Here is an 11,467-nt window from a genome sequence, read left to right as displayed (position 1 = left end):
TAATTTCTCTAGTACTATAATGTGATTCTGGTAATACGATATGTATGGATTCGTCAGATTCGCCAGATTTTTGGAGAAAACATTTTTTTAATATTTCATTACATTGTGGAAATAGATCTGTTATAGATAATAAGTTTGTAGAAGCACATTTACTACAAATTATAGTAATTATTTGAATTTATTAAAAAATATTATTTCGTATTTACAAATATGATAGCAATAATTAGAATAATAATAAACAGTGTTTTTATCAATTTCTTCGCAGATGAATGATTAGAAGAGGTCGAAAGCTTAATACGCTTTTATAATTTTCTTTTATTATAGGATAATCAAAAAGTGCAAAATACAAAATCTTGAAGCAACAAATAAAAAATATGTTACGTTATGTTTGAAGTTGAAATCTATGAATAGCTACCGTTCAAGTAATAAATTCAACTTTCTACTTTGCTTATTTTCAAGTGAATTCCACCCTTGGGAGACAATGTAAGGGAATTCGGGTTATGTACATAAGTAGTTATCGTCTTTTCGCAAACATCAACTTTGAACTTGTGTAATATTTTTATCAGTCCCATTTTAGTTTGATAAATCGCAAAACGTGCTCCTGAAACAATAATTAAATTCGTTACGTGGATACAAAACAAATTAAGAACAATTATTCAATTCAATATCTGTCCTTGCTTTACCAATGCAATTTCTTGGTCCATCGCCAAACGGTAGATAGGACATCGGATGTCTGGCAGCTACTGCGTCTTCGTTAAATCTTTCCGGATCGAATTTCTCAGGATCCGGATAGATATTGGAATCCCTTTGAATCGCATACACGGGAATAAATACTCCGGTACCCTTAGGAATCGTTACCTTTGTACCACTAAAGGTATAATTAGCGTTGCTTCGTCGCCTTAGAAGCGTTCCTGCTGAATACTTTCTAAGCGTTTCTGTTTAACAGAAGCAGATACGCGTAATTTTAATACGTGGATAGATATTTTTATTTCTACAATTTTTATGGCGTAATTTTAATATTTAGTGATTGATTTCACGCGCTAATTTGGGATTAAATGCATGAACATTCGCAGTTAAATTATTAGTAAAACGTTTAACAACAACGTACCCTTGAATATTTTGTCCAAGTATTTCATTTCTTTGACTTGTTCGTATTTCAGGTTTCCATTAGTTTTGACATGGAATTCTATTATTTCTCTCCGAAGTTTATCTTGTATATCAGGGTTCAGGGCCATTTCGTAAAGTGCGTGCGATATTGTCGTTGAAGACGTTTCGAATCCAGCCGCGAAAAAGACAAAAGCTTGCGCAGCGAGAATTGTGTCCGTTAACTCTATAAAATTCCGTAAAATTACGATAGAACATGAAATATATATTATAATGAATGAATTATATTGTACTACTCTAATTAATAATTTATCAGTGTTCTGCGCTACAGTGTTATCTATATCAAACGTAGTAGTTTGCGTAATTAAGCAATTGTCTAATCTCAATTTATCATTAATTAATGCATAACGATGGCTGAGTAATTAAAAACCTATTTAAAGATACAATTAATTGGCTTACCAATATCTGCTATTTTTTCCGGGTGCTTCTTCAGTTCCATCAGCATGTTTATAAAATCCGGCCTAACGATGTTATTTTCTTCTCTATATTTCATCGTATCCGCGACCAGTTTTATAATAAATGTACTTACTTCCGATTGTGGTATCAAGAACCAAAGAAAGTTATACAACCGTGGAAAAGTATCTCGAAAGGTTATCCTGAGGATCGTTTTCAAATTTTGATCAAAGATTTTTCTTCCTATTCTTCGAAATTCACTCTCTTCGTCTGACAGTGCGTTCATGTTGATACCAAAAACACAGCTTCCAATAACGTCAGTAGAGAATCTCGCTGTTATTTCGCGGCAATCCATGAAGCCTCCTTTTTCTATAACCTTCTCCAAGCATTGTTCCAAATTTTCCGCACACTCTAATATCAGGGGAAACATTTCCCTTAGTTTACCGGAAGTAAATACTGGCGAGAGTTTCGTTCGCAGAGGTCTCCATCTTCTCGCTTCTACGTTAAAGAGATTCGTAGCCAATGCATCAGTCTGCGATTAAGATTAAGTTGAAACGATTAATCTCGTAGAATCTTGATAAAAGAGTATCGGAATTTTGCAATTAAATTATACTATGTTAAAAAAAATATTAATATCCATATACCTTTGAACGATAGTATACATTGTACATACCCGTTCAAGAACATTCAGTCCTCGATTGTCGAACGTAGAGAAGTCTTTGATTAAAACGTCCTTGATGAGATCTAAATCGCACAGAATAAGCGAAGGCGATCCTCTCACGAATATTCCAATCATTGGTTCGTTTTTGTATTTCTCGTACAGGCGTGCTATGTAGTCACCTATACTGATTTTTCTCAGCATAACATCTTTGATATTTCCAAAACCTGGTATAGGTCGAGGACCAACAACGCCACGATCTTTCCAAAAATCGAACGTAGATGTTAAGTAATAATACACAGCAAGAAAAACTGCGACGATCACACTTAGTATTTGAAAATAGTCAGCCATGTCGATGTGCCGTCCACTTCTGTTCGGACGAAGGTTCGTCGTAGACTGACGTCGTTGAACGAACTGCTGTGTAATTCCCTTCCGAGAACACATCCCTGTTGGAATTTATAATGCTGGCACACGAACATTCGTATCAAATGTGTACAGACTAGATTTTTAGCTCTTAATGCTTACAGTCCACATATCTGCCACTAAAAAAGCATGAACTTGCGTTTTCTTGCTGTTGAGTATGTTAAGTAAATAGAGTTAATCAGGCTGAATCATTTCACGCAACATATTTTGATATGACTTGTATCTACATAAAGTTCTACGAACATGACGATAGTTTTATTTATTCATTACTCAAGGAAATGGAACTCAATATGGAAAGTTAATTTGATAAATAATCACGTATCTCTCCGCTCGTTATCTTGTTAGTTAATATAGAAGCTATCTTTCTACGAGTTTTAACAAATGTTTGTCTCTCGTGTGTTTATAGTGACAATTCTATTCTCCAGAGACGGTCGTTAAACGAATTGTAATGACTTGCGTTTACGATGTCAATGCTCCGTTGTGTGATTTTCCTTCTAAATATACAGGGTGTTATAGAAAAAAATCAATGTAATTAATGTAAGCCTTAAAGTTAATTCTTTCCATGAAAAATATGGAAATTTTGCACGCTTACAAATGATATTCGATGCTCTTCCTCTCCACTTTAAAACAAGGCTGTTTTTTTTTTTTTATTTATTTGTTGAAATTACAATCAATTCTCGCGTTGAGAATTTTCAGTAATTTTTATACTGAACCAGTTTTCATAGTTGGATTCCGTAGGTCCAGACAGGTTTTATTACGGTCTTGTAGAGGGTAATTTTATTCTGTATGTTTAGTTTGGAGCGTCGGCCCCTGAGCCAATAGAGTTTTTTTAGTTTGTCCTTTAGTTGCTTCGTTTTATCTGAGATGTGTGTCTTCCACGTTAGTCTCCTGTCCAGGGTCATGCCCAGGTATCGGACCCAGGTATGTGTCCCTGCTAGGAATTGTTGCATTGTTGATGGTGACCTGGGGGCAGGTTTGTTTTCGGAGCGTGAAGGTTACATGTGAGGATTTCTTTTCGTTGACTTTGAAGCCCCATTTGTGAAACCACTTTTCCATGGAGTCGAGACTTCGCTGGAGAGTGGATGAGGCTATTACCGGGTCTGCGTGGGTAGCTAATAGCGCTGTGTCGTTTGCAAATGTCGCTATTGTTATATCGTTTGATATGGGTAGAAAACAAGGCTGTGTAACGAATTTGTTCAAGTGTTCCTTCTGTATCTCGCTTTTCGTCATATACAATCTTGTATTTATCGTCATGTCATCTTCTATTCATTATACATATTCATATGTAATAATTGAAGTAAAACCGCCGAAATGCATTGAAACATGTTGTGATATATAGAACAGTATCAGTTACATTAATGCAGAAATGCATCGTGGTTGTTACGTCGCGTAACACGCTACCCGGCCGAGGCCACACACCGCGGGCAATGTGGCAACCAGATGTCTTCGGATACTGGCAGCGTATCCTCCACAGTTTCAAGTACCTTCCATAAATCCCATAGATTTCCTAGGAAAGGTCCTTCAAACAAAACAAACATCTGGTTCCGAGGAATTTCTAAAGACTATTGTCTACCACGGCTGGACAAGGGAAAGTTGGTTTTTCTCACGAACGCTGCAACTGTCCTCCCACTAACCACTTTCTCTCGAGGGCGGTTAAGACCCTTCGTTTAACCAATTAGAAACGAAGCCTATTCCCTCACTTTCCTAAATAACATCGGCCCCAACAAATCCGATGGTCCCGTGCGCTAGACTTCCTTAGCTTTCCTCCGACACATCATCGTCTCCCAGGGCAGTACTGACTTTACATCCTTCGAATGGTCAACATCCTTCGAGCGGGTATACACACCCGCAGATCAGTCACTCAATCATCTCGTACACACGCACCAGTGTAACTATCCTCGTTATAAGTTGTGGAATAAACGGTGAAATATAACTTACTACTGTGTCATATTCATTCAACCACCTCTGTTATCTTAACCGAAACAGGGGAACGACTACTTCGCGGCGTCGATTCACCGAATCGTAGCGAGAATTTACGCCTCTCGCTGACGCGTTTTCCTCGCGACCGCGTCTCTCCGCGAACGGTCGTAACAGTGGTCATAAAATAGTATCTGTATGACTTCGCTCATTAATTACGCATGGTAACTATATAATGATGTGTAATCGGTACTGATATTATTTCAACGTACGTAGGTAGCTCAATACCACAAACGAAGTCCCGCAAAGGATGCAAGACAAATGTAAATATTATTTCACGTTAATCGAAGAATATAGTGGATTTGGTTTCACATCGAAAATATTGATTGTATGAATGAAGAATACAAAATACTATAAACTACGAAATCTTGGATACTTTTTTTGTGATTATTTCTTACTATAGACTTTATACTCTTTCTATCTCTCTGCTTTTGAATTAGATTCATGCAAGGCCACGTTCTTTTATCAGAAATTTCGCGAAATCTTCGTCAGGCCGATTTTCTTTTAATACATTGCACATCATCTCCTTGAAAACAGAAATTAAAGCTATTACAAGTAATGATAACAAATATTCGTGGAATTGTATCGTTTACGTGTAAAATACAAATACACACGTTTAATAATCTGTTTTTTATAATTACATAGGTACCGTTGAAATTGAAATTCTCTTTGTATTTGGCATCGGTTTGTTTTGTAATTAAAAGCAGTATTTGTAATGCATTCAGGATGTCATTTCTTTTAAAGCCTGTAGTATGTACATAAATCAAGAAACAATGTTATATAAACGCATAGATTTGAATATTTATTAACAAACTTTGAGAAAAAAGTTGAATATTAATGGAACGATATCGAGGCTCTGCAATTGAGTTCATGCCACTGATCTTATCTATAGAAAATTTTTGACGGGAAAGTGTGCGTATCGAATTAACACATCTTGCGAGTTGATAAGAAGAAGCGAGTCATTCAATAAAGGGAATTGATGATTCGTTGTGGTAGGACATTGGACTGAATTTCATAGAACAAGAAATTCATTTTTACTACAATCATTAACAATTTTGTTATCGGCGTTATTTACGTCAACCTAATCTTCGCTTAAATAATATGTAATAAGTAAATATAATTCTCTTAAATAATGATAATAACGATAGCAGCTACGAGTCAGTTTTCCACCTTCTCGTATTTTATATTTTTGATTCTCAACTTTTTAATAAATTGCCACGGATGCACTATTATCGGCATGTTTGAGATGTTGATTTCTTCAACACGCTCAAAGATCATCGAAATAGCTGAGATGGATGAGATGTCGATATTTATCAAATAATTTGCAAGATCAATTATTGATTTACATGTTTCAAATTTGTAGGAGTTCTCTAAAATAGGCAAAACACTTATTTTGTTTATTGAAGGCACTTGCAAATCTATCACATTACAATTTCATTTACATTAATAAAGATATAAGTTATTTAATCCTAATCCCACTTTATAATTAAGTGCGAAACAATGGATAATTAAGTGGAAAAAATATAGATATATAAATAGATGTTTAAATTTACAATAAAGAAATGAAAATTTATACGTTACTCGAATAAACAGATTATTAGAACGATGATTGTAATCTAAATAACAAGAGTACCCATATTTATTTCTTTTGACTAGAAACGACCATTTGCATGTCCGTAATACGAACTAGATTTTTGCGAAATTTACATAAATATATGTTGCTTGAGCAGATTTAAAAATTATCCAACAGAATTTTTCAGCACTCGCTTCGTATTTTCGTTATCTTCAGGTATATTCCTCCTTTTGGTGCTGACACAAATGCACCTGGCTCAAATTCGTAGGGAATTATCGTCTTATCGCAGACTTCTACCTTGTAGTTACGAAGAATCGTAATTAGTCCAACTTTGGTTACATAATTTGCGAAACGTGCACCTAGAGATAATACAGTACGAAAAATTGATTAATGGTTGTGAACATTTGTAATTCATTGAGGAGTGAATTTAACAAGTTACAGATGGAAGTAGAAAGGAACGATAGATTCTTAATATTAAATATTTTTTATTTTCTTTTCCTAATCAATTCTAAACTTTCTAAATCATGCAAAAATAAAAATGGTCATGTAATTTACATACCAATGCAATTCCTTGGACCATCGCCAAATGGTAAATAATGCATGGGGTGTCGGGCAGCCACGGCGTCTTCGTTGAACTTTTCGGGATCAAATGAATCAGGGTTCGGATAAATATCCGGGTCACGATGAATCGCAAACACTGGTATCCATACCAGTGTTCCCTGTGGTATCGTAACTTTAGTATTGTTAAAGGTGTAGCTCGATTTCGTTCTCCGCGGTATGGATGCTCCTGGCGGATACATTCTCAACGTTTCTGTAAAAAAAGGATAAATCATTAGAATTCGTACGTTTGTTAAAAACTGTAAATCTACGAAAGTATGTTAAAGCTGTCGATCGAATTAAAAATATAGTTTAAGTCGAAAGAATTAGAGATTAGATTAGAAATGTATGGTATTAATAGCAACGATATAATTAATATAATCAAAAGTAATATTTGATTAATAGACGATAACGCGTCATATTTGTATGCGTTTGTGTTGTGTAGCCAAATTATGGTCATCTAATAATATCAATGTTGCTTGTATAAATATAAAAGTTCATTAGACATATCAAGTTCATTAGATATATCGTATTAATTGGAAATAGATTCGATTGGATAAAGTGAGAATTAAAGGAGAATTAAAGATACCTTTGAATATTTTCTCTAAATATTGCATTCCTTTGATATCTTCGAATCTTAACCCTTCACTACTCTTGCAACAATGCTCTCTGATTTCCTCGCGAAGCTTGTCTTGTATGTCTTGATTCAAAGCTAATTCGTAAAGAGCGTTGCTCATAGTCATAGAGGAAGTTTCAAAACCGGCTGCGAAGAATATGAATGCTTGCGCGGTGAGTAGCGAATCTGTCAGTTCTGGAAAGAATTGCGATCACGCGATCAATTTACATCGATTAACAAATTTTCATCCGTTTTAAATCTATTTGGCAAATGAATCATTGTTATAGAATTAAATGTCTGTGAGACGTACCGATGTTTCCAAACTTCTCCGGATGTTTCTTTACCTCCATCAGCATGTTTATGAAGTCTGGCCTAACGATGTTGTTCTCCTTCCTGTACTTTATAGTATCAGTCACAATTTTTGTAAAGAATGGTGCTAACTTTCGATCGGGTATTACATAACCGAGCAAATGGTACAACTTTGGCATGAATAATTTCATCTTCTGTCGTATGACGTTTTCCAGATTCACAGCGAATACTTCCCTGCCCATTTTACGGAATTCGCTGTCTTCGTCCGCCATTGCGCTCATCTCGATACCAAAGGCGCAAGTGCCAATTACGTCAGTGGTGAATTTTGCCGTTACTTCGCAACATTCGATGGGCTCTCCTTTCTCCACACACTTGTCCAAATACTTCTCCAAGTGCTGCGAGCACTCGATTATAAGGTAAAACATTTCTCGCAACTTGCCGGATGTGAATATCGGCGAGAACATAGTTCTCAATGGTCGCCATCTCTCAGATTCCAAGTTTAAGAGACTTTGAGATAGCGGTTCCGTCTATGGATTAATTAATTTGAAAAATTAAGTTATACAGTATATCGAGCTAAAATTGGACCTGTTTATTGCACGAAGGATTACATTGATTTATTTCTGAAAATCGAACTTATAATTTCGCTTACCCTTTCATAAACATGGAATCCTCGATCCGCAAATTTGGGGAAGTCTCTGATTAAAATGTCCTTGATAAATTCTGGATCTTGCACAACAAGCAGAGGCGATCTTCTCATGTACAAACCAACCATTGGTTCGTTTTTATAGGTATTGTAAATTTCCTTGAGATAGTGAGGCATTGATTTCCTCGCGAACATAAGTTCTTTGGTGTTACCAAGGAATGGTAGAGGTTGTGGTCCAATTACTCCGCGATTTTTCCAGAAATTAAAAGTCAATGTGGCATAGTAGTAGAGAGCAAGAAGCAGTGCTGCCATGCCGCATAAAATCTCGAAATAGTTCGTCATTTTGCTCGATGATCTGAAATCAGTAGTTGCAAACTATTTTAACGATGTTACGTTGAAGATTTCTAACGATTATTATATTATTTTATATAGAATATGTATGGTACGGTGTATTAACTTTTGTAAAGTAGATAACTGTTATTAGACTTAATATAATAAGTAACATTTACTTGTATGAAAAACTATTTTTTCTTTTTCGTAGTCAAGTAGATAAATAGCTCTTTAAGATAAGCGCGAAGTGAAGAGTATTTACGTTTGAGAAAATGAGATCAGACAGATAGTAGAATAAGTAAAACATCGATAGGCGCGAAAAATGTTTGAATAATTGAGGTATTACCCATATCATATCGAGCAAATTAAATCATTGTAACTCTCTAGTTTATAGAGAATAAAAGAAACTGTTTCAAGCAAATGATGCTAAATTTGACGATAACAATTTACAAATAACAAAAAATTACTACGGGTCATGAATTTTGAAAATAATGTAATAAATATTTCTGTGTGAGATCGAGTAATGTACATAGTAATTAAAATGCAGTAAAATTATTCTAAAAATAGGCAGATAGATATCACATTATTCTAAAAATATCTTGTGCTGTTACAGCCGTCTAGAAAGAAAACTTGACAAGTTAGGGTGATAAGTACTTTTATAGTTAGAGTACTTAGTTTTTAGGAGATAATGTTTGTGTGATAATAATGGTAATCGTTTGAAGTACTGCGTGTAGAATTTAGATTGCGACAAAGACTTATGATTAAACTTGATGAATATCGATTTTATGATGATGATGGTATCGATGAACCTTTACTTACTTTACCGTCGTGGATGTAGCTAATATTTATCGGTACAAATGTGGGCACTACAAGAGGCTATGAGTAATGGCGAGAGGATGGTCGAGATGATGGTGACAACGAATTCAGGTTCGATAACGAATCCACGGTCCACGGGAGGACAAGTATCAACGTAATACTCGATTCGGGTAACTTCTCGATAACTCAATCAGCAATTCGTTCAACGATTAACTAACAAACTAACTCTCTCTTAATGCAAAAGAAACTGTCCTTATATACTCCTGTCCCCACTTCTCGTGTCAATCTTTGTTTTTAAGGAGAGCCATATAATCATTTCATACGTCTGTCAGGTACACGTCCCTTCCGTGACGCGTTGTCACTTCGAACCCGAACCCGTCGTCATAAAGTCAGATTGGAACATTAAAACTATTCCTTATTGTTATTACTTAAGTGCAGTTATAGCAAAGTCTGGACTAGGGTATTGGGGGGTTTCCCAACATTCCGGACGGGAACCCCCGCTGTCCTTCCATCTCTGACAAATATATATTTATTAGCAAATTTTTTGGCAAACGAAAGCGAAACAAAAGCAAGTCGATAAATGAATTCCTCGTTGATATGTTAATCGTTATATGTCGTTAATTTAAGTTTTATATTATATCTCTTGCATTTTATATTCTTAGAGTTTCTTATTTTATATTTATTAGCAAATTTTTTGGCAAACGAAAGCGAAACAAAAGCAAGTCGATAAATGAATTCCTCGTTGATATGTTAATCGTTATATGTCGTTAATTTAAGTTTTATATTATATCTCTTGCATTTTATATTCTTAGAGTTTCTTATTTTATATTTATTAGCAAATTTTTTGCCAAACGAAAGCGAAACAGAAGCAAGTCGATAAATGAATTCCTCGTTGATATGTTAATCGTTATATGTCGTTAATTTAAGTTTTATATTATATCTCTTACATTTTATATTCTTAGAGTTTCTTATTTTATATTTCTATTTGAATTTGTATGTTATTGAGGTTTAAGAGGAATACAAGAGAGTTTGAGTGAGTAAGTTTTAAGCCTAAATGTTAAATATGAGAGATGTTAAGCTTGATGATTCGAAAAGTAAACCATAAATGTAAACCAAAGAGAAATGTAACTGGAAATTTAACAAATTACTTGAGAATGAGGGAAATCTTATGTTGTTTGCCAGACATATCGCATAATAAATTTACAACTAAGCAGAAATATAAGTCAACTTACGATAAATACACGGTCTTGCTATTTGTGTTATTCGGTAGTAAAGGAGAAAGTTACGAAGGTGCTTCTTGAACACGTTTTTACATGTAACTGACTTCTACAGTAGAAAGTCTCGTAGTCTTATACCTACACCGTCCTTGCAGTTATCGTTCATGGTGACTTGGAGCTGTCCGCCGTAATTTGTTTCCCTCCCGGTAGTTTCTGGAAATGATCGCGGCTAACGGTACGTTAGCACGCTAAATCTCTTATTGTTGCTTATATCCTCATTACTGTGATATGCATTAAGGAAAACGTATTTTTTTGTCGATTGTGTTCATATGTGATTACGTTGCAATTATAACGATTTGATACATCACCAACTAAATTATTAAATGTATAACTTAATTGAATATAAAAATAAACTTCTACTTTGAGAAATTTGAGGAATGTAAAACTAAGATCTGAGTATTAGGATCTGAAAAACGCAAAAGTCAGATCTGTGTATTTTACGACACTTGGAAATATGAATTATATTATATAATTAAAAAAATTCTACTTTTTCGTGTAGAATGTTTATGAATAATATTTCGAATATTTATATTATATTATGAATAATATGAATATTTTATCTGTATAAGGCGGAGAGAGAGAGAGAAAGGGAAATTCGTTACTTATGAGATAGCTTCGAAAATTCCTTTTTTTGAAATGTCAGATTCGAACCTCTTCACTGATTCTAATTATGATGATATGGTAAATTATA

At 34.6% G+C, this 11,467-nt stretch overlaps 2 protein-coding genes across 2 annotated transcripts; both read right to left on the bottom strand.

The window, feature by feature from the left end:
* Nucleotides 1-295: 295 nt before the first annotated feature.
* Nucleotides 296-2,656, bottom strand: LOC143303299 (putative cytochrome P450 6a13). The gene is made up of 5 exons (XM_076622498.1): nucleotides 2,231-2,656; nucleotides 1,564-2,089; nucleotides 1,109-1,330; nucleotides 684-935; nucleotides 296-601 (listed from the first exon to the last, which is right to left on the bottom strand). Exons 1-5 carry the CDS (start codon nucleotides 2,564-2,566, stop codon nucleotides 432-434), a joined length of 1,506 nt encoding a protein of 501 aa, XP_076478613.1. The 5' UTR covers nucleotides 2,567-2,656; the 3' UTR covers nucleotides 296-431.
* A 3,452-nt stretch (nucleotides 2,657-6,108) lies between these two features.
* Nucleotides 6,109-10,804, bottom strand: LOC117154851 (cytochrome P450 6a2-like). The gene is made up of 6 exons (XM_076622499.1): nucleotides 10,732-10,804; nucleotides 8,360-8,708; nucleotides 7,712-8,237; nucleotides 7,375-7,596; nucleotides 6,748-6,999; nucleotides 6,109-6,547 (listed from the first exon to the last, which is right to left on the bottom strand). The coding sequence occupies exons 2-6, from the start codon at nucleotides 8,693-8,695 to the stop codon at nucleotides 6,372-6,374; spliced, it is 1,512 nt and encodes a 503-aa protein (XP_076478614.1). The 5' UTR covers nucleotides 8,696-8,708; nucleotides 10,732-10,804; the 3' UTR covers nucleotides 6,109-6,371.
* Between the last annotated feature and the right edge of the window lie 663 nt (nucleotides 10,805-11,467).

The sequence above is a fragment of the Bombus vancouverensis genome, chromosome 11 (assembly GCF_051014615.1).
Source record: "Bombus vancouverensis nearcticus chromosome 11, iyBomVanc1_principal, whole genome shotgun sequence".
Taxonomy (NCBI): Eukaryota; Metazoa; Arthropoda; class Insecta; order Hymenoptera; family Apidae; genus Bombus; species Bombus vancouverensis.
Note: the sequence above shows the minus strand (reverse complement) of the source record. Positions and strands in the feature narration are given on the sequence as shown.

What these genes read in the sequence shown, in the direction of transcription:
- LOC117154851 (XM_076622499.1), bottom strand. Translation starts at nt 8,695, where the DNA reads ATGACGAACTATTTCGAGATTTTATGCGGCATGGCAGCACTGCTTCTT. An exon ending in TTTAGAGAAAATATTCAAAG is followed by an intron (nt 7,000 to 7,374) that starts GTATCTTTAATT and finishes CTTTTTTTACAG; the next exon opens with AAACGTTGAGAATGTATCCG. An exon ending in TGGTCCAAGGAATTGCATTG is followed by an intron (nt 6,548 to 6,747) that starts GTATGTAAATTA and finishes TATTATCTCTAG; the next exon opens with GTGCACGTTTCGCAAATTAT.
- LOC143303299 (XM_076622498.1), bottom strand. Translation starts at nt 2,566, where the DNA reads ATGGCTGACTATTTTCAAATACTAAGTGTGATCGTCGCAGTTTTTCTT. An exon ending in GACTGAATGTTCTTGAACGG is followed by an intron (nt 2,090 to 2,230) that starts GTATGTACAATG and finishes TCTTAATCGCAG; the next exon opens with ACTGATGCATTGGCTACGAA. An exon ending in TGGACCAAGAAATTGCATTG is followed by an intron (nt 602 to 683) that starts GTAAAGCAAGGA and finishes TTATTGTTTCAG; the next exon opens with GAGCACGTTTTGCGATTTAT.